The sequence below is a fragment of the Arachis duranensis genome, chromosome 9 (assembly GCF_000817695.3).
Source record: "Arachis duranensis cultivar V14167 chromosome 9, aradu.V14167.gnm2.J7QH, whole genome shotgun sequence".
Classification (NCBI taxonomy): domain Eukaryota; kingdom Viridiplantae; phylum Streptophyta; class Magnoliopsida; order Fabales; family Fabaceae; genus Arachis; species Arachis duranensis.
In genome coordinates, this window is record NC_029780.3 from 55,471,245 (window position 1) to 55,493,754 (window position 22,510).

Sequence of the window (22,510 nt, forward strand, 5' to 3'; positions counted from 1 at the left end):
GTCAAACACTATTGTTGCTTGATCCATCAATTCTCGTGGGATCGACCCTTACTTACGTAAGGTATTACTTGGTACGACCCGGTGCACTTGCCGGTTAGTAAGTTAGTTGGTTACAAATACTGCACAAAGTTTTTGGCGCTGTTGCCGGGGATTGACTGTGATTAGTAACTATTAGTTGTTTGATTGCTTAGATTAGGCGTTTTATTTTTAATTTTATTAAAATCTATTTAAAAAAATTATATATATATTTTTTTCAAAAAAAATTATCCCTATTTTCGAAAAAAATATTTTAATTAAATTTAAATTTTCAAAAAAAATTTAATAAATAAATAGCACTAATATTTTTTTTATTTTCTAAAATTAAGTTTGGTGTTACCTATTTATTATTTATTATTTATTTATTTATTTTATTTAGTATTTTTTACACAGGTTACCTCGCTGGAAATTCTCTGCACTCTGACATAGAGATTCCCATTCTTTCTTGTTTTCTGCTTGTTTATGCGCAGGAACAGAGACAAAGAATATCTCTTAGACTTTGATCCTGAACCTGAAAGGACTTTCAAGCGGCGTTTACAACAAGCAAGACTTTACAAGGCTGCAGAATCTACTATGGATCCGACTAATAATGATAATCCCAATGTGGCGAACCCGAATGGGAATGAGAAACAAAGGAGAGTGCTTGGATCCTACTCTTCTCCTACTGCAGATCTTTATGGAAAAAGCATCGTGGTGCCTCCTATTGCTGGAACTTTGAGTTGAAACCTCAACTGGTTATCCTGGTGCAACAAAACTGCCAGTATCATGGTCTTCCCCACGAAGACCCAAATCAGTTTATTTCTAGTTTTCTACAAATTTGTGATACTGTGAAGACAAATGGAGTAAATCCAGATGTGTACAAACTCATGATCTTCCCGTTTGCCATGAGGGATGGAGCAAAGCTATGGCTAGATTCTCAACCCAAGGAGAGTTTGGATACTTGGAACAACGTGGTTACTGAGTTTCTCACAAAATTTTCCCACCAAAGAAGCTGACTAAGCTTAGGATGGAGGTTCAGACCTTCAGACAGAAGGATAGTGAGACTCTGTATGAAGCTTGAGAGAGATACAAGCTACTGACAAGGCAATGCCCTCCAGACATGTTTTCCAAATGGACACAACTTGACATATTTTATGAAGGCTTGGGTGAAATGTCCAAGATGTGCTTAGATAATTCTGTAGGAGGTTCATTGCACAAGAAGAAGACACTGGAGGAGACTATTGAGCTTATTAAATTGGTTGCTAGCAACCAATATTTATACTCCTCTAACAGGAATCCTGTGAACTCTGAGGCTCCTCAGAAGAAGGGTGTCATGGAAGTGGAAACTCTTAATGCTATTCTTGCTCAGAACAAGCTTATGTCTCAGCAAATAAATCTACTTACTCAACAGATGGGTGGCATGCAAGTCTCAGCTATCAACACCCAAAATCCCCTCAAGAAGCCTCTTATGACATGACAGGTAATTTTGTGTAGAATGATAACTATGATTATGCTCAAGCTTCTTCTGAACAGGTTAATTACATGGGGAGTGCTACTAGAAATCCCAACAATGATCCCTATTCTAAGACCTACAATCAAGGATGGAGGAATCACCCAAATTTTGGGTGGAGAGACTGACAAATGAATTTTTGTTGGTATAGAATTTATCAAGTGATCAATCGTAGTATAGTCTAAACCAACGCAAAATCCATCATCAAACAAATCTACAATCTATATCCGAGAGTACTAGTCTCCCGAGTCGTTCTCCCTTGGAATTGCCAAAGTGTGCATCTTATTGACTTAGTAAGCCTCGTTGGAATTCTTTGAAGGTTTTAGCAAAGTAATGAGAAACAAGCAATCAATTATCAAAAGGCTTGGCTTAGGGTTAGCATTAGAACTTCTATCCTTATAGTCCATTCAATGTTGACAACAATTAGGCCTTGCTTCATTTAGTCATCCCCTAAGTATAGAGGAAAATCAAATGAAAACAATCAACTTGAGTCACAAGTCCTAGTTTCACCTTATGGGAATCTATCTTTAGTGCACTCCAAGTCAATTAGCAATCCCTAACTCTCAATCAACTATTGATACAACTATTCAATTTCTTCCAATGACCAAACCCTATGCCAAGTGTAAAAATTCTACTCCATAGCTAGTGTTGACATTTTATCAAACATGTGGTGAGCATGAAAGAAGGTCATAGTAAAATGAAGAGAAAGGTAGAATTAAAGATGTTGCAATGCAAGGAATTAACAACAATTGTCAAAGAGCAATAATGAGGATCAAAATCTCAAAACATCAACGGAATCCAAAAATCATAAAGTTGAATCCTAGATCCAAGGAATTTTAGCAATTACAACTACAACTTGAAATTGGGTCCCTTCTACCCTTGCCCCCTTGGTCCTCTTAAGCCTTTTCCCGCCAAAGCACTCCTCAAAAGTTAGGATCCTTAACCAACTCCACGCCTGAGTCACGTGACTTCTAAAAAAATCATATTCGAACATCGGCGCGCACGCGCAAGGTACGCGTGCGTGCCATGGATGCGGTTTTGGAGTGTGTGCGGAGGCGGAACGTACGCGTGCGCGTCCATGAGGGTCCTGGTTTAGCCGCTGCTCAAGCCGGCTCGCGGCTTGGCTCTCAGTCTCGGCTTCACGTTGCTCTCATCCGCGCGGGCGCGTCAGGTGCGCGCACGCGCCCATGCGGAAATCTCTAAAGCTCAATTCTCATGCTTCCTTCCTTTGCACCCGTCTTCCTTCTCTTTTCCTGTCCATTCCTACTCTGTATCCTGAATCCACTTAGCACACGAGTCACGGCATCGAATGGCATCAAGAGAAAAATAGAAATGTATCTATTTTAGTGCAGAATAAGCATGTTTTCATTCATGAAGCAAAACTAGGAAAGGAATGCAAATCCCTATATTTTCATGCAGAAAATGTGTGAAATCATTGATAAACCCCTTTGAAATTAGCACAAGATAAACCCTCAGAATGGGGTTTGTCAACCTCCCCACACTTAGATTCTAGCATGTCCTCATGCTTAGGAAAATGCAAAGAAACACAGAAGACCGAGGGGTCACAAATGTATAGGACTCACGAAATGCAACCTACCTATATGCATGCAGCTACGACTAGTGCTGTTATCTACTTGGTTAGGAACAAATCAGCTTTCTTATGATATATGCTAGCACATGGGGCACGATAACAATCAACATATATTTCATGCATGCATACATCTATCATAAGGTCTTCTCCTTAGGTTGTAATGGGGTTAAGGTTAAGGTAGGATGCATATATGGTTAAGTGAGCTTGAATTTTGAATCTTTGATAAGCTTAAACTTTCCCACCTAACCTATATAATGACCTATACAATTAAGTGCTAATCTAACTACCCATTCTCACTTTTTTCACATACTCATGTATTTTCTATTCATTTCACAACACTTATGCATTGATTTTATTTGAACTTTACTTTGGGGCATTTTGTCCCGTTTATTGCTTTTCTCTTTCTCTTTTTTTTTTCTTTTTTCTTTTCTTTTTTTTTCTTTCTATAAATTTTTTTTCCATATTATTTTTTTCTTTTCTCTTTCTCATTTTTTTTTCTTTCTATATACAAGAACATCAATGCATAAGGTCTACACAATTGATCAATACATGAGCATGTATCCAATTCCCAACATTTTCAATAGAAAATATAAAACTACCCTTTTATGCACCCAATGTCCCAAGACTCTCACACTTGAACGATTCTCATTCACACTAGCCTAAGCTAATCAAAGATCCAAATAGGGATATCTATTGTTTTCCGCTTTAAGGCTTGTAGTGTGCTAAATTAAGAACAAGCGGGTTAATCGTAGGCTCAAATTGGCTAACAAAGGGATATAAAAGGGCTGGCTATTTGGATAAGTGAGCTAAAGAAATGATGGCCTCAATCACATAAATGCATGTATACACAAAATAATGGACATAAAGGATCAAACAAATCAAAGATTACAATCATGGAGGAGAATAGTGCACACAGGAAGGAAAATAAGTGGTTATAAGATGTAACCACACCATTAGGCTCAAAACTCACTTGCTTGTGTTCTTAGCTCAAAACCATGTTCCAAAATATAATTCTTCATGCAATTTTGGCATTAAAGCATTTAAAATTCGCAATGCCCCATGGTTGCCCCAAAGTATTGGTTCCCTAAGAAAGCATTTCATTGTTCCAACCAAGTAAACTTATCATGCGAATGGTGCCAACTAAGACCTAATCATGCAACCCTATCCTAATGTATTCAGATTTATTCAGATGTTACCTACGGAGATCGGTCGGCCGACCTCCCCACACTTAAAACTTAGCACGGTCCTCCGTGCTATAGGTTAGGCGCAGTGGTTGGTTGAGCTCCGAGTGTCCCATATCTCCGTTGTCATTGCTTTCTCCGCTTGAAGTTGCGGTAGATGTGGAGATATCGGGTTCCTCCATAGGTGGGGTGACTATGCTTAGAAGTTTCTTCACATGAGCATAACGGCGTTGGTTGCGCCTCTCATAGCGGTCCAATTTCTTGTGAAGGTCTTCAAGGCGTTGGGCGGCCGATTTTTGTGATGTTGATGAAGAGGTGGTGTTGCGAGTTGGTGTGGGTAGTCCGATGTCCTTGGCGGCTTCTGGGGGCTTAAGGCATCTCTTGGTCGGAATTATATCACCATCGACCGGAATTGAGGTTCTCCTATCTTTAGCCTCTCGGTTGACGCCGGCTTTTGCAACCAATTCTGTCACCAAAGCGGGGAATGGTAGATTGCCTTTGGCATGAATGCGCCCCATGGATTGGCGGATGGCATGCGAAATGTTGACCGGCTTCTCGGTTAAGATGCACCATATTAATAAGGCCAACTCGGCGGTGATGGATGACCCATGTGTACTTGGGAGCACATAGTGAGCTAGAATTTGGGCCCATGCCGTGGCTTCTTGAGTGAGGTGGCGGACATCTAAACCCTTGGGTCTTTGCTTTATGGTCCCCCGAATCCAATATGCGTCGGGTAAAGCAATGACGCGGAGGATCGCGCTCCAATCGAATGCACGGTCATCGCATGTAGTCAAGGCTTCTTCGTAGGCGTCATATACATCCGATGATGGTTCAATCCCAAGGACTTCTTGGATGGTTTCCACCGTGACCGACACTTGCTTTCGGCGCACAAATATTGATGTGAGAAGGGGAGAGTGGTAGTTGGAGTAAAATTCCACTACCCATGAGAGATTGACCTCCTTTGGTTGCCTCAAGAGGAACCTCCATTGCCTCCGGTCAATGTGTGGCATCACAATCGGACGGAGGTGAGCCGGTAGGACTAGGAGGGGTTCCGGATGATAATTCCTTTCGATCATTCTTGAGTAAACAAGTTCGCAGTAACGGTTGGGAAACTTGTTCGAATCCCTAGGAGGATTGTCCTTCTCTAAAACATCAACGGGGCCCTTAGTCTTCTTTAAGAGTGGCTTGGCCGTTAAGTCGTGGTGCGCTTTATTGGAAGTTGGCTTCTTGGGGGCTTTCCCTTTGTTCTTTTTGATGACCATCCTATGAGAGTAAAGAAAGGGAAAACATCAAACCCAAATAAGTGGAAGTAAATGTGATTATACAATGAAAAGTTATGCCGTAGAATATGGGTATCTTTGTCACATGACAGCTGCAACATGCAACTAAGATAACATGGGAAGAACAAGGCAAATCATATTCGTGTGGTGTAAGGGTAGTTTAAGCATGCAAGTAGGAAGCATGAGAAGCATATACCCTTAAGGACCACGAATGGAAAGCAAGTTAATAAAAATGTGAGTGCATGGATTGGATGAAATGGGGATGCGCCTAAAAGTGATAAGTTGAGAGGCAATTGAGGCAAAGTTGGCTCAAAAGTCAAGTATGCCTTTCGTCGAACACTTGGTGTGCATCCTTTGTAGTGTGTGATTAGAAGATGGTGAAAGCAATGTAGTAGTTCACAATCCACTATTAATGATTACATTGCACGGTGATTGTAATGATAGCAAGCAACACAACTCATCTACTAATGCAAGTGAAGTGGAGACCCAAATGCCCATGAAGAGTTAATATGAGGGAGAGGAAAAAAAAAGAAAAAGAAAACAAAAACAAAGAACTCCTAAAGAGGTAACTAAAATAAAAGAAGAAAGAAGCTAACTAAAAGAAGGTGAGACTAAATGAATAAGAATCACAGAAAATGGTGGCTTAGTATAGTACCTTGTGAGTTGATGAAGAAGATGAGAGAGGAGGGTGTGGTGTGGGTTGATGGAGAGTGGTGGAGAAGGTAGTAAGTGGTAGAAGGTAGTGTAGAAGAGGGAATGGAGGGGTGAGGTGAAAGGGGGGTGTGCCCCTTTTTTCAAGTTGGATGTGTAGTAGAAGGTATGGGAGGGGGTGGAAAATGTGAAGTGAAAGTGAAGGGGTGAGTGTGCCCCTTCTTACATTTGCGCCGATCATCCGCGCGTGCGCGCGCAGTGCGCGCTCGCGCAGGGAGGCGAGGTGGGAAGGGACGCGCGCGCACGTTGCGCGTGCGCGTCCATGCGCTTGGGCTGGGGGCACAAGGGAGGCACAGGGGTGGCATAACTCTCTGGACGCAGTACCAGAGATTGCTTCAGGACCTTTGGCGCGCGCGCGCGCAGTGCGCGCACGCGTCAACGCGGTTGTGCCCCAGGCATGAGAAGGCCTGGAGGGGGCTCAACTCTCTGGAATATGTACCAGAAGTGCAGCATCAAAGGGGCGCGTGCGCGGCTTAGGCGCGCGCGTGCAATTGGCAGATTTTGCCCAGGGGCGCGGACGCGCCATGTGCGCGTGCGCGCGAGGTTCTTGTGCTTCAGGCATGGTTTTGGCATGGTGGGAGCGCAACTCTCGGGTGAATGTATGGAGGGCTTTCATTTGCAATCCACGCGTCCGTGCACGGTGCGCGTCCGCGTCGGTGACCGTCGAGTGCCTTAAGGACGCGTACGCGCCAGGCGCGCGCACGCGCAGAGGGGGTTGCTGTTCCTAATTGTGCATATGTTTACATCACTTTTGACATTTCAACTCCCCCCCTCCATACAGTTGCTTAGGCACGATAGCAGGGCATTTTGTTTGGTAAGCCATCAATGAATTTAACACAAAACAAGAAGGAAAAACGGGGAATCGACATTAAAATCTATCTAACAAACATGAAGTCAAGTGTCTATGTACAAAGCTCAAAGGAAGATCTTACCATCCACTCTCAGCTTGCTCAACTTTTGAGGAGGAAAGAATTTATCCAAGAATGCAGTGACCAGCTTTGTTCAAGAGTTGCATCCCTCAAGAGGAACACTTCAAATTCCTTGGAGTTCTTTCTTTGCTCACCATGATATAATTTGAGACGGTGCCCATTTACCTTGAAAATGTCCGGACTTGATGGGTGGCGCAAGTGGTAGACCCCGTAAGGATAGACCCCATAAGGTTCTACTTTCTCCACTTGGTAGGGTCCATCCCACCTTGATCTAAGCTTTCCGGGTAGTAATCTCAACCTTGAATTGTAGAGAAGAACTAGGTCACCGGGTCGAAACTCTCTTCTCCTAATGTTCTTGTCATGGATGGCTTTCAACTTTTCCTTATAGAGCCTAGCGTTGTCGTAAGCTTCTAGTCTTAAACATTCCAATTCCGCCAATTGAAGCTTTCTCTCTATTCCGGCCCCACCCAAGCTCATATTGCATTCCTTTACGGCCCAATAGGCTTTGTGTTCAATCTCCACTGGTAAGTGACATGCTTTACCATATACAAGCCGGAAGGGGCTCATGCCGATCGGTGTCTTGTAAGCCGTTCTATAGGCCCACTTGGCCGTTTGTCTGAGGGTGGTAAGCTGTGGCGACTTTGTGGATGATGCCATATTTTCTCATGAGGCCGTCTATTTTTTTGTTGCAAAAGTGTGATCCTTGGTCACTTATGATTGCTCTTGGGGCGCCAAAACGGCAAATGATATTATTCCTCACAAAAGAGTACACAACATTAGCATCATCCGTTCGGGTGGGGATTGCCTCCACCCATTTTGACACATAATTGACGGCTAACAAGATGTAGAGAAAGCCATTGGAATTTGGGAATGGTCCCATGAAGTCGATTCCCCATACGTCAAAGATTTCACAAAAAAGCATATTTTGTTGGGGAATTTCGTCCTTCTTGGAAATATCTCCAAGCCTAATACATTGGGGGCAAGATTTGCAATAGAGAGAAGCATCTTTGAGAAGAGTTGGCCACCAAAATCCGCAATCAAGGACCTTTCTTGCCGTTCTTTGGGGCCCATAGTGACCACCTCCTTCGGAAGCATGGCAAGCGTCCAAGATTGCTTGGAATTTGGTTTGGGGTATGCATCGTCGCACTATTTGGTCCGCTCCACACCTCCACAAATAGGGATCATCCCAAATGTAGTATTTGGATTCGCTTTTCAGCTTATCCTTTTTGTTTTTGTCGAGATTGGAAGGGAAAGTGCGTGAAACCAAATAGTTTGCTATTGGGGCATACCAAGGAACCACTTCCGAGATTGCGTGCAAAGCATCTAAAGGAAAAGAGTCATTGATAGGAGTGGTGTCGCCTTTTGTGTGTTCGAGGCGACTTAAATGGTCCACCACTAGGTTTTGGGAACCACTCATATCTTTGATCTCCAAGTCAAATTCTTGTAACAAAAGCACCCAACGAATTAATCTCGGTTTTGATTCCTTTTTAGCCAACAAGTACTTTAGTGCCGCATGATTCGAGTACACTACAACCTTGGAACCAAGAAGATAGGCTCGGAACTTGTCCAAAGCAAAAACAATAGCTAGTAGTTCCTTTTCGGTAGTAGTGTAGTTGGATTGGGCTCCATCTAATGTTTTGGAGGCATAAGCTATTACATAGGGAATCTTACCCTCGCGTTGTGCTAACGCGGCTCCTATCGCATAATTCGAAGCATCACACATGATTTCAAAAGGTTGAGTCCAATTGGGGCCTCGCACTATGGGAGCTTGTGTCAATGCTACTTTGAGTTTGTCATATGCTTCCATACATTCCTTGCTCAGCTCAAATTCGGTGTCTTTTTGTAGTAATCGAGAGAGAGGTAAGACCACCTTGCTAAAGTCTTTGATGAATTTCCGGTAAAATCCTGCATGTCCAAGAAAAGAACGGACTTCCCTCTCGGAGGAGGGGTAAGGTAAACTGGATATGACATTTATCTTTGCCGGATCTACGGAGATGCCTTCCTTTGATACTATGTGTCCCAAAACAATTCCTTGTTTGACCATGAAATGACATTTTTCAAAATTTAAAACAAGGTTTGTTTTAGTGCATCTCTCTAAGACTTTTTCAAGGTTACCTAAACAATGCTCAAATGAATCACCATACACACTAAAGTCATCCATGAAAACTTCCATTGATTGCTCTAGAAAGTCCGCAAACAATAACATGGCACACTAAGCAAAATCCCCGGCAACGGCGCCATTTTGACAAATGAATTTTTGTTGGTATAGAATTTATCAAGTGATCAATCGTAGTATAGTCTAAACCAACGCAAAATCCATCATCAAACAAATCTACAATCTATATCCGAGAGTACTAGTCTCCCGAGTTGTTCTCCCTTGGAATTGCCAAAGTGTGCATCTTATTGATTTAGTAAGCCTTGTTTGAGTTCTTTGAAGGCCTTAGCAAAGTAATGAGAAACAAACAATCAATTATCAAAAGGACTTGACTTAGGGTTGGCATTAGAAATCTTATCAGATTGTCAAGGAGCAATGATGAGGATCAAAATCTCAAAACATCAATGGAATCCAAAAATCATAAAGTTGAATCCTAGATCCAAGGAATTTTAGCAATTACAACTACAACTTGAAATTGGAAAAGAAAACCTATTACATGAACAAAATGGAATGAAAGTTGCAATGGATCTCACCAAGGAATGGGTAAAAATCCAGAATTTTGATGAAGAAGAACCCTAGTAAGAACTTGAGTCCTCTCTCTTCTCTCCCCCAAAATATCTCAAAAACTAGAAAATGAACTAGGTCCCTTCTACCCTTTCCCCCTTGGTCCTCTTAAGCCTTTTCCCGCCAAAGCACTCCTCAAAAGTTAGGATCCCTAACCAACTCCACGCCTGAGTCACGTGACTTCTAAAAAAATCATATTCGAACATCGGCGCGCACGCGCAAGGTACGCGTGCGCGCCATGGATGAGGTTTTGGAGTGTGCGCGGAGGCGGAACGTACGCATGCGCGTCCATGAGGGTCCTGGTTTAGCCGCTGCTCAAGCCGGCTCGCGGCTTGGCTCTCAGTCTCGGCTTCACGTTGCTCTCATCCGCGCGGGCGCGTCAGGTGCGCGCACGCGCCCATGCGGAAATCTCCAAAGCTCAATTCTCATGCTTCCTTCCTTTGCACCCGTCTTCCTTCTCTTTTCCTGTCCATTCCTACTCTGTATCCTGAATCCACTTAGCACACGAGTCACGGCATCGAATGGCATCAAGAGAAAAATAGAAATGTATCTATTTTAGTGCAGAATAAGCATGTTTTCATTCATGAGACAAAACTAGGGAAGGAATGCAAATCCTTGTCTTTTCATGCAGAAAGTGTGTGAAATCATTGATAAACCCTTTGAAATTAGCACAAGGTAAACCCTCAAAATGGGGTTTGTCAGAGACCAATCTCAGAGACCTCAGAATTTTAACAATAATTCTTAGGGCGGCTTCCAACAGAATAATTACAATAACCGCCAATTTCAGGCTCAACAGCAACAATCACCTCATCAGGAAAACTCTAAATCCCAAGAAGATTCTAATTGGGAGATGATGATGAGTTTCGTGCAAGAAACCAGAGCCTCCATTAGAAACTTAGAAATGCAAATGGGCCAAATAAGCAAGCAATTACCTGAGAGGTCTGCAAGCACATTTCCAGGTGATACAGTAGTGAACCCAAGAGAAGACTACAAGGTTATTGAGTTGAGAAGTGGTAAAGTAACTGGTCCTGAGACCAAGGCCAATGAAGAATCAGTTGGAAAAGAAGCCCCAGAGGAGAAGAAGGAAGAAGTCGAGCACACACCTCCTAAGCGTGCAGACAACCCTTTCCCTGATTCTCTTGACACTTATCCTACCTTGCCAAAGGCTCCTGAATACAAGCCGAAAATGCCATACCCTCAGAGGCTTCAGAAGGCTTCCAAAGAAAAGCAGTTCTCTAAATTTTTAGATGTCTTCAAGAAGCTACAGATCAACATTTCCTTTGCAGAGGTTTTGGAGCAAATGCCTCTCTATGCTAAATTTATGAAAGAATTGTTGACCCACAAGAGGAATTGGAAGGAACAAGAAATAGTGGTGTTAACCAAGGAATGCAGTGCCATTATTCAACACAACCTTCTTGAGAAGATGTCAGACCCAGGGAGCTTTGTCATTCCTTGCACCATTGGAGATGTCACCATTCAGAGAGCTTTATGTGACCTTAGAGCCAGCATCAATCTCATGCCACTTTCAGTGATGAAAAAGCTTTAAATTGAGGAGGTAAAACCCACTCGTATTTCTCTTCAACTTGCTGACCTTTCTATTAAATTACCTGTGGGTGTTGTTGAGGATTTACTTGTTAAAGTAGGACCATTCATCTTTCTTGTTGATTTTGTTGTATTAGACATGGAAGAGGAAATAAAATCCTCTATCATACTTGGAAGACCCTTTTTAGCTATAGGTAGAGCTCTGATTGATGTACAAAACGGTTAATTAACCCTGAGGGTCAATGAAGAACAGGTGGTCCTTCATGTTTTTGAAACTCTCAAGCACCCTAATGATTCTGAAGGGTGTATGAAAATAGATGTTATTGAACCACTTGTTCAAGAGGTACTGAAAGCTGAGATGCTTGATGACATTCTGGATCCTATCTTTGAGTATGAATTAATTGAAATTGATAATTCACCACCCCAGAAGGCTATAGTTCACATGCCTAAAGCAGAGGAGGAAGCCCCCAAGCTTGAGCTCAAATCCCTACCTCCTTCTCTGAAATATGTGTTCTTGGGTGAGATTGACTCATATCCAGTAATTATTAGCTCTTCCCTGAAGCCTGAAGAGGAAGAGGCACTTATTTCAGTGCTCAAGAGCCACAAAATAGCTCTTGGGTGGACCATTACTGACTTAAAGGGGATTAGTCCAACCAAGTGTATGCACAAGATCCTCCTTGAAGATGATGCTAAACCAGTCGTGCAACCACAAAGGAGACTCAATCTAACCATGAAAGAGGTGGTCCAAATAGGGGTAATGAAACTATGGGAAGCAGGAATTATTTATCTTATTTCTGACAGTCCTTGGGTAAGTCCTGTGCAGGTAGTTTCCAAGAAAGGAGGGATGACAGTGATCAAGAATGAAAAGAATGAGCTTATTCCCACAAGAACCGTCACTAGATGGAGAATGTGTATAGACTACAGGAGGCTCAACACTGCTACAAGGAAGGATCATTTCCCCCTATATTTCATTGATCAGATGCTTGAGAGGTGATGTGCGGAAAACGATCCGACACAAAACTCACCGGCAAGTGCACCGGGTCGCATCAAGTAATAAAAACTCACGGGAGTGAGGTCAATCCCACAGGGATTGAAGGATTGAGCAATTTTAGTTTAGTGGTTGATTTAGTCAAGCGAATCAAGATTTGGTTAAGTGATTTATGATTTGCAGAATTTAAATTGTACTGAAAGTAAAGGGAATGTGTAGATTGCATGAAATTAAAGAGAGCAAGAAATGTAAATTGCTGAATCTTAAATTGCAAGAAATGTAAATGACTTGAATTGTAAAGGGAATTGGGAATTGGATTTGCAGAAATTAAACAAGGCAAAGTAAATTGCATCAAACAGAAAAGTAAAAGGGGTTTGGGATTGAGTCGGATCTGAAACAGAAGAGTAAATGAACATGAAAAGTAATAAACAGAGAATTGGAAATTGGAAATTCAGATCTCAGGACCCAAGAGACTAGATAACCGAGTCTAGATCTCAATGCCTTCCTAGATCCAACAAGAACACTTGCAAAGAAATTGTAAATTGCAAAGAAAGTAGATGAAGAGCAATTAACAGAAATTTAAACTCAATTATGCAGTAAAGAAACAGAGAGATCCAAGGATGAGATTGAAACAGAATTTCTTCAATTCTCCAACCCAAGATCCAAGACAAAGTAATTGAAATTAAAAACAATAAAACTAAGAGGAAGAGAATGGAATTCTCCTTCCCCGAAACTAAGAAATTCAAGATCACTCACTACTGAAAGCTCTCCGAAAAACTACTAAGTAAAACTAAAGGAAAAACTAAAAAGAAGAGCTTCCTGAATAACTTGAATTCTATCCTATTTATACACTTTCTTCAAATGATCTTCAAGCCTTCAATTGGGCCTTTGCTCTTGATGGAATTGGGTTGAGAGAGGCCTTGATTGATTGCTCTTGGAGTTTGGAGAGGAACCAAAGTGAACCAATTGAACCGGGTTGGAGTTTTGCAAAAGTTGGACCAAAAGTTTGAGCAAAAGTTAGAGGCTAACTTTTGCTCCAAATTTTCATATCAGCCACCATGATTTGCTGATACCAACGTTGGTGCCAAAGTTAGGGGTCTAACTTTTGCTCCAACGTTGGCTTTACCTTGTGCACTTATGGCGCCAACGTTAGCCCAAAAGTTAGGGGTCTAACGTTGGCGCAAACTTTTACTCCCCCTTTGTATTTCCCATGTGCCAACATTAGCCCAAAAGTTAGGGGTCTAACGTTGGCGCAAACTTTTGGTGGTCAGGGGGTATTTTCAAGTTCTAACGTTAGCCCAAAAGTTAGGGGTCTAACTTTGAGGCTAACTTTTCACCCAAAAGTTTGTGCAAAAGTTTAAGGCTAACTTTAGGTCCAGCTTTTTGCTTCCTGGTTCAATTTTACTTATTCCATTGTCCTCTAGGTTAGCTGGTCATGCATTTTATTGTTTTCTAGATGGATATTCTGGATACAATCAAATTGCAGTGGACCCTCAAGATCAAGAGAAGACAGTATTTACATGCCCCTTTGGAGTATTTGCCTACAGAAGAATGCCTTTTGGACTTTGCAATACTCCAGCAACTTTTCAGAGGTGTATGCTTTCAATTTTTTCTGATATGGTTGAAAAGTTTATTGAGGTATTTATGGATGACTTTTCTATTTTTGGTAATTCTTTTGAATCTTGCCTTAATCATTTATCTCTTGTCTTGAAACGGTGTCAAGAATCAAACCTTGTTTTAAATTGGGAAAAATGTCATTTTATGGTTATAGAAGGTATTGCTCTTGGACACCGGATTTCAAGTAAGGAAATGAGGTTGATAGAGCAAAGGTGGAGGTAATTGAAAAATTACCACCACCAACTAATGTTAAGGCAGTCAGGAGTTTCTTGGGTCATGCAGGATTTTATAGAAGATTTATAAAGGATTTTTCTAAAATTGCTAAACCTCTAAGCAACCTCTTGGTTGCTGATGTTCCTTTTGTCTTTGATTCTGATTGTTTGCATGCTTTTGAAACTCTAAAAGCAAACTTTACCTCTGCTCCCATTATAGCTCCCCCTGACTGGGATCTACCATTTTGAATTAATGTGTGATGCTAGTGACTTTGCTATAGGAGCTATTTTAGGACAGAGGCATGGTAAGCTTGTACATGTCATTTACTATGCCAGTCGTGTGTTAAATGATGCCCAAAAGAATTACACAACTACAGAAGAGGAATTATTAGCTGTTGTGTATGCTGTTGATAAGTTTAGGTCCTATTTACTTGGTTCTAAGGTTATTATTTATACTGATCATGCTGCTTTGAAGTACCTTCTAACCAAATTGGATTCTAAACCAAGATTAATCAGATGGGTGTTGCTCTTTCAGGAGTTTGATATTGAGATAAAAGACAGGAAAGAGTCAGAGAATCAAGTAGCTGACCATCTTTCCAGAATTGAGCCTGAAGCAGGAGTACAACCACCCACAGCTGTGACTGAGACGTTTTTGGATGAACAATTTTTCCTCATTCAGCAGGCTCCATGGTTTGCAGACATTGCAAATTATAAGGCCATGAATTTTATCCCAAAGGAGTACAGTAGGCAATAAGTGAAGAAGTTATTGACTGATGCAAAGTACTACATTTGGGAAGAACCATACCTTTTTAAAAGGTGTTCAGATGGAATCATTCGGAGGTGTGTCCTAGATGAAGAAAAACAGCAGATTCTTTGGCACTGTCATGGTTCTGAGTATGGAGGCCACTTTGGTGGTGAAAGGACAACCACAAAGGTTCTTCAAAGTGGATTTTACTGGCCGACTCTCTTCAGGGACTCAAGAGCATTTGTGAAGCACTGTGGCAGATGTGAAAAAGCTGCAAATCTCCCTGTAAACCATGAAATGCCACAGCAGGGGATTCTTGAGGTTGAGTTGTTTGATGTGTGGGGTATTGATTTCATGGGACCTTTCCCACCCTCACATTCAAACAACTATATTCTAGTGGTAGTCGACTATGTGTCCAAGTGGGTGGAAGCTGTGGCTTTGCCCACTAATGATGCCAAAGTGGTAATGATCTTTCTTCAGAGATATATCTTTAGCCGGTTTGGTGTCCCAAGGACACTCATTAGTGATGGAGGAAGCCATTTCTGCAACAGACAGTTAGACTCTCTTCTGCAGAGATATGGAGTCCGTCATAAAGTGGCAACCCCCTATTACCCTCAGACAAGTGGACAGGTTGAAGTTTCCAACAGGGAACTTAAGAAAATTCTAGAGAAGACCATCAGTATTTCAAGAAAGGACTGGTCTAGGAAGCTTGATGATGCTCTCTGGGCATACCGGACAGCGTACAAGACTCCTATTGGCATGTCCCCTTATCAGTTGGTCTATGGCAAAGCCTGTCACTTGCCAGTTGAGCTAGAGCATAAAGCTTACTAGGCAATTAGATACCTGAACCTTGATTCAGAAGCTACAGGAATTAAGCGAATGCTTTAGTTGAATGAGCTTGATGAATTCAGATACTCAGCATATGAGAATGCTAAGCTCTATAAGGAGAGAAATAAGCTATTACATGACAAGAAGATAGCCATCAGAGTCTTTGAACCAGGACAGAGAGTGCTTTTGTATAATTCAAGGCTCAAACTTTTTTCCCGAGAAGCTGAAATCCCGATGGTCAGGACCATTTGTGGTTACCAGAGCTTCACCATATGGTCATGTGGAAATACAAGAAGAGAATTCTGACAGGAAATTCACAGTGAATGGCCAGAGGTTGAAGCACTATCTTGGAGGCAAGATTGATCGTCAGAGGTCCACTCATCTGCTGAATTAGCAGAACTGACCGTCAAGCTAGTGACAATAAAGAAGCACTTGTCGGGAGGCAACTTGATAATTTTGTATCCTTAGTTATTTTTCGTAGTAGTAGTTTTCTTACTTGTTTGATTTTTACCAAGTTCTTACTAATTTTTTGATCATGCAGCTACTTTATCACAGGAACCGAACACCTCAAGCTCTATATTTCAAAAAAAAAAAGAAAGAGAGAGAAGAGCACCCGATGCGCAAGCGTCGCTGACGCGGACGCGTCAGATGGGTGTGCGTGAAAAATAAATTTGAATAGAGAGTTGCACGGGAGTGGCGCTGGACTCATGCCTTTCACACAAACAATCCCACACGAACGCGTACCTCACGCGTTCGCGTCATTTGTGATTTTCGCCATTCACGCGGGCGCGTTACCGACGCAAACGCGTGACCTACAAATTCGACGTCAAAGAGTATTTGGGCAGAGAGTTATACTGGCTTGGGGCAAGAAGTGTGCTAAAAGCACAAATTTGGTCACGCGGACGCGTGACTGACGCGTTCGCGTCAGTTGCACATATGGCCATCCATGCGAGCGCGTGTACGACGCGAATGCGTCGTTTGAAAAATTGGCTCCCAAGCCATGCAAACAAAAAGTCACACGGGCGCGTGACTGGCTTCGCGCGAATCGCACAAATTCAAATCACGCGGACGTGTGCCTGACACTAACGTGTCATTATGAAGAATGCGCGACCCACGCGTACGCGTGCTGTACGCATACGCGTCGCTTGCGCCGCCCAGTTTTCTTTCTCTCTCTCCCAACCCTAATCCTCTCTTATTCTTTTATCCTTTTATTTTTTTCTCATAATATTTTTCTCTTCTATTTTCAGTTCTTCTTCGCTTGAGGACAAGCAAACCTTTAAGTTTGGTGTTGACGCTGCGCTTAATGGTTTTCTGGCACAAAAGGAAGGCGAATCATCTTCATTGAGGAGCACAACCTTAAGAATAAAGTGACCACTAGGATAACTAAGGTGGTTGAGTTCCTTTCATTTTTTATTCCCTCCTCTTTTTCTATGTTATGTTCTGGCTTTCTGCTATTTTGCTTTATTTGCTACATGATATATAGTTATAGAATAGTTATAGAATAGATATCGAAATGAAATAGATAGAATAAAAGAAGGATTAGAAAATCCATATTATACAGAAGAAGAGACAAAAGAAAGTAAGGAGGAGGACAAAAGAACAAAAAAAGAACAAGAGGAAAAAAGACATATAGCAGTAGGAGAGGCCTGGGATAGTTTTAGTTAGAATCCTAGGACTAGTTTAGTTTTCTTTTAATTGCCTTAATTCTGAAAAGATGTTTCATGTACCACTCACTGAACTTGAATCTAAAGAGAAAAAGAAGAGAAGTGATGTATTGCATGAGAAATTGAGTTTAATTCTAAGAATAATCTTATTTACTTAAATGTGGTAGTATTTTCTGTGATTTTTGAATGTATGATATGAACAGTGCATACTTGAATTTGAATCAAGGGATGTTGATGTATAAGGAACATGAATTTAGAGAACTATTATGACTTCTCTGAAATAAACAAAAATTTAATCCTTGAAGCAAAAGAAACAGCAAAAAAAAAAATAATAAAAAAAATAAATAATAATATATAAGTAAATAATAATAAAAGCAAGGTCCAAGACGCTGAGCATCAATGACTAGGGAGGTCAGACATGATTAAAAGCTCAAAGAGTTGTTTTCCTAGTCATATGCTTGTGGTGTGATTGTGTCAAGTAATCCTTGAGACAGAACACTTAGAGTCGAGACCAAGTGTGTTTAATAGAGTATGCCAAAGACTTTGAGCACCACTGTCTGGGAGTAACTGAAAGAAAAATCAGAACTCAAAGGGAGTTTCCCAGTTAAGTGCTTGTGGCGTTTCTGTGTCAAGTAACTCTTGAGACAAAACATTTAAAGTCACGACTAGGCTCAAGGTGCAAAGCACCAAAGAAAAATAAATTAAAGTAAATTTTGTTGTGTTCAAGGATTAAACTGAAATATAAAAGACCAGAGAATTCATAATATTATCCGGATTCTAATTCCAAATGACAATAACATTCTTCTGACTTAAAGGAGAGTGAGATGCCAAAACTATTCAGGATTGCAGTTATAAATTCCACTATAAAAAGAGACATGAGCTTAATCGAACTCTCATTCTCATGCAAATTCACATCTTAAGCCTATATTAGTTTTGGTTGCTTGAGGACAAGCAACAGTTTAAGTTTGGTGTTGTGATGCGTGAGCATCTTGTCTATCTTTTCCTAGTGAATTTGCATTTAATTTGTTAAGTTTAATTAAGAATTAATTATGTTTTAGCCACTATGGATGCTATTTTGAGTTTTGTGCAATTTTATTTATTTTAGGTAGCATTCAGATGGATTGGATGAAGTTTCTGCAGAGAAAGAGAAGAAACCAAGGAGATGACCAGCGAGAAGCGACGCGGACGCATGACTTACACGTCCGCGTGAAATGGAGAAAATCATAGCGACGCGAATGCGTGCCTGACGCGAGCGCATGGATTGGAATCTGCACGAGTGACGCAAATGCGTAGATGACCGCATACGCGTGGCAAGGAAAAACGCTGGATGACGCGAACGCATGAACGGCGCGGTCGCGTGACGTGCGCGATCTGCAAAATTTATAGAAATCGCTGACATGGATTTTGGGCCGCATTTTGACCCAGTTTCCAGCCCAGAAAGCACAGATTAGAAGCTGCAGAATGGACAATTCAAGTGGTCCCCACACATCAGCTAAAGATCTGTTAATTAATTCGAATTTAAATTCAAATATTATCTTTTAGGAAAAGATATTATTTTTAAATTTAGATAATTAGATTTTAAATTTATTAGGATTAGTTATAAATAGGAATTTACATGCCATTAGATTGAAAGGCAGTACATTTACATAGATATTTTTACTAGAACCCTTATTTTTCTTCTCTGAACCATGAGCAACTAATCCTCCATTGTTAAGGTTAGGAGCTCTGTCTATTTTCATGGATTGATTCGTTTGATCTTTTTAATTTAATTCATGTCTTGATTTATATTTCAATAATTGTTTTCGTTCTTTATTTTATGAATATGGGTGGAACGGAAGTATCACTCATGTTCTAATTGAGTTCTTGTAAAACTTGGAAAAGCTCTTTACTTGAACAACAACTTGAAAACATATTATAATGAATTTTTAGTTGTTTGTATTTAACAGGATATGTGGCATATAATCCCTTTATTTGTGCATAATTAGGATTCTTTTGGCATATAAACTAGAAATTGATCATCACCCTCTAATTGGAATTAATTGACCAAGGAATTGGCAGTTAATGAATTTTAGAGGAGACTAGGAAGGTCTAAGGAATCAAGGCCTATTCACATATAGATTGCCATTAAATTAAATTTTGCATGATTAAATTAATTAGTAATAAAAGTTAATCCGAAAAAATAGATAACTCTGAAACCTTAACTATCTTCTCATTTTATTATTCCCAACTTATTTATTTGTCTGTGTTTAATGCTCTTTGAATACCAAAACACTCTTTTCTAATTGCCTAACTAATCCTATCAAACGCTATTGTTGCCTGATCCATCAATCCTCGTGGGATCGATCCTTACTCACGTAAGGTATTACTTGGTACGACCCGGTGCACTTGCCGGTTATTATTGTGGGTTGTAAAATACCGCATCATATTCCATCAATGATCACTTTCAGTATTCAATATTTTCTCATTTGTCTTCGAGTCCCAGATTCATCACAAACATTATCAATTTTTCTTATTTCCACTATTCATCACACTCATCATCAATATAGTACTCCAATGGTCCACTCACTTAGGGTATTTTCTATGTTTCAAAGCCTAAAAACAAGTTAAGACATTCTAGATAAGCGTTACGAAAGTTTACAAGCTTGCCATAAAGGTAAAACAGTTAAAAACAAAGTTTTCAGTGAAAAACAGGGCAGTGTGCGTATGCATAGGGTTGTGCGTAAGAGTTTTCTCAACCTATGTGTATGTATAGAGGTGTGCGTACGCACACAAAATAAAATTTTCTATTTTGTTTGTACACATGAATACGTGCGGACGCCCTCAACAGAAGGCTCTTCCCAGCTTGTGCGTACGCATGATGTTGTGCGTATGCACAACTTGCAAATTTCACAGGGTGTGCATGTGCACACTCATTGTGCGTACGCACGAGTCACAACACTCGTTCTGCTTGGAGCATAGGCACAGGTGTGTGTGTGGGCACACCAACCAGAACTTGCAACTTTCTGCATCACAGAATCCTGATTTTGAGCACCAACTTCCAATGATCATATCTTTTTCTACAAAATTTATACCGTTTAAAAGCTCTTTGATTATCTTTAATTTGATATAAAATTCAATCAATTTCAAAAACTGAAGCTCAGGATATGATCCGTCAAAGTTGGCCCAAAATCCACTTTTACCAAAAATCTTAAAAACTCAATTTTACCAAAACTCTCAATTCAAAACCAATTGCTCTACATCCAAACCAGTCCTAATATATCTAAAATCATATTCATATACTCTCCAATCATTTCACAACCTATCAACATGCAATTTCATCAATTTCATCCAAAAATTCTCACTTACATACCTCTAATTCTCAATTATTACAACTCAAAGGATCATTTCACTATCCTCAATATTTATTAACATCAACAAGCTTCATAATTCATTATCAACACTCATAATCCCACATTATAAATCAACATCAACATTAATCAAAATCATAACATTCATCAAAATCATCATATATCAACACTTATTATCAACCAATTCAGTCCTATCCTAAGGTCTACTAACCTAAGTGTCCAGAAATATTACATATTACATAGAGAAAACTTAAATCATACCTTGGCCGTTCCCAATATGCCCAATACACCAAATTTGAGTCTAACTCAAGCCTCCAAGCATCAACCAATCCACCAATCAACTCCAACAAGCATCAACAATTTAATTTTCCAAGTTGCTATACACATTAATTTACCACAAATCAATAACTAGGGTTCCTAAATACACAATTTCACAAGGATAAAGAGTTTCCTTACCTTTTTTTATGGTGTTTGGGGCACAAACCACCAATAGCTTAACCTTAGATACCACCTAAACAATTGAAAACACAAAATCTACTAAAAATTAAAACCTTAAATTTTGAATTTATTAGGGCTGCAGAATAGAGAAGAAATTTTGAAATTTTACCAATAAAAGTTAGATGAAATTAACGGACTCGACAAGATTTTCGCGTGGCCGCAAACTGTTCGTGAATCGGAGCACCGTAGCTCAAGTTACGAGCAAAAGAGTGAGGAAGTGAATAGTGTTCTTCCTTTCCTCTCTAACCCTACCAGCTGCTATTGTGTTTGTGTTATGAGGTGTGAAGTGGCTGAACGGGGTTCATTTAAGTGGTTATATATGTTGAACTTGGGCCTAACTTGAGCTCGGTCCAACCCGTTAGCGTTTTTGGCCCGTTTGGCCCAAATTTGGGCCAAACCATTAAAATTAGTGCCCGATTTTTAACTTTAATTGTTTTCTCCAGTTTTTATTGCTCTCACACAATACCGGACAGATTTAAGCCGGTACTACCGGCTAACTTACCGGTACACGTTTTTACGCAATTTTTCGCAAAAAATTACACTTTCCAACTCAGAAAAATATACTGAATCCAAAAATCATATTTAAATTTTCTAATTAACATTCTAATTTTTGGATCCTATTTTGGACAATTAATTTAATTTAATTAAGCGGCTAATTAATCGCGCTTCTCACACCCTCCGGCCACACTCTGTCAGTGCCGGCTACCTGCATTCTTCTCCAAAGACTTTATAAACTTGTCTTGATCCTGTTTTGTTACCTGAAATAGAGCTTCTTCTTTTGTTTTTGCCGCCGTTGGTGCCGCTGCCGCTGTTGCATCTTTTGTCGCTGGAGCTATGTCTCTCCTATTTCTCCTTTCTCTCTATTCTATTCTCGTTTTTACTTCATTTTAAATAAAAAAAATCCTAAACCCCTTTTAACCGTAACCCTAATTTTGTTTTTACTTTCTTTAGTTGGATCTGTTTTATTAATGCGTGTTTATTTTTTCTTTATTATTATCTTAATAAATTTTATTTTAGTTTTCTTATTCATTAACATGAAATTATTCTAAGCAAGTTGTTTGTGTACTATGTTTTGGATAGCTAATCATCTTAATATTAATATTACTGTTATGTTGCTTAGACAGGATAATTTT

At 40.3% G+C, this 22,510-nt stretch overlaps 1 protein-coding gene across 1 annotated transcript; it reads left to right on the forward strand.

The window, feature by feature from the left end:
- Window positions 1-10,843: 10,843 nt before the first annotated feature.
- LOC127741554 (uncharacterized) lies at window positions 10,844-11,482 on the forward strand. The gene has a single exon (XM_052254281.1). The coding sequence runs from the start codon at window positions 10,844-10,846 to the stop codon at window positions 11,480-11,482; it is 639 nt and encodes a 212-aa protein (XP_052110241.1).
- Window positions 11,483-22,510: the final 11,028 nt, after the last annotated feature.

Excerpts from the sequence above, each read along its gene's own strand:
- LOC127741554 (XM_052254281.1), top strand. The coding sequence starts at position 10,844 with ATGGGCCAAATAAGCAAGCAATTACCTGAGAGGTCTGCAAGCACATTT.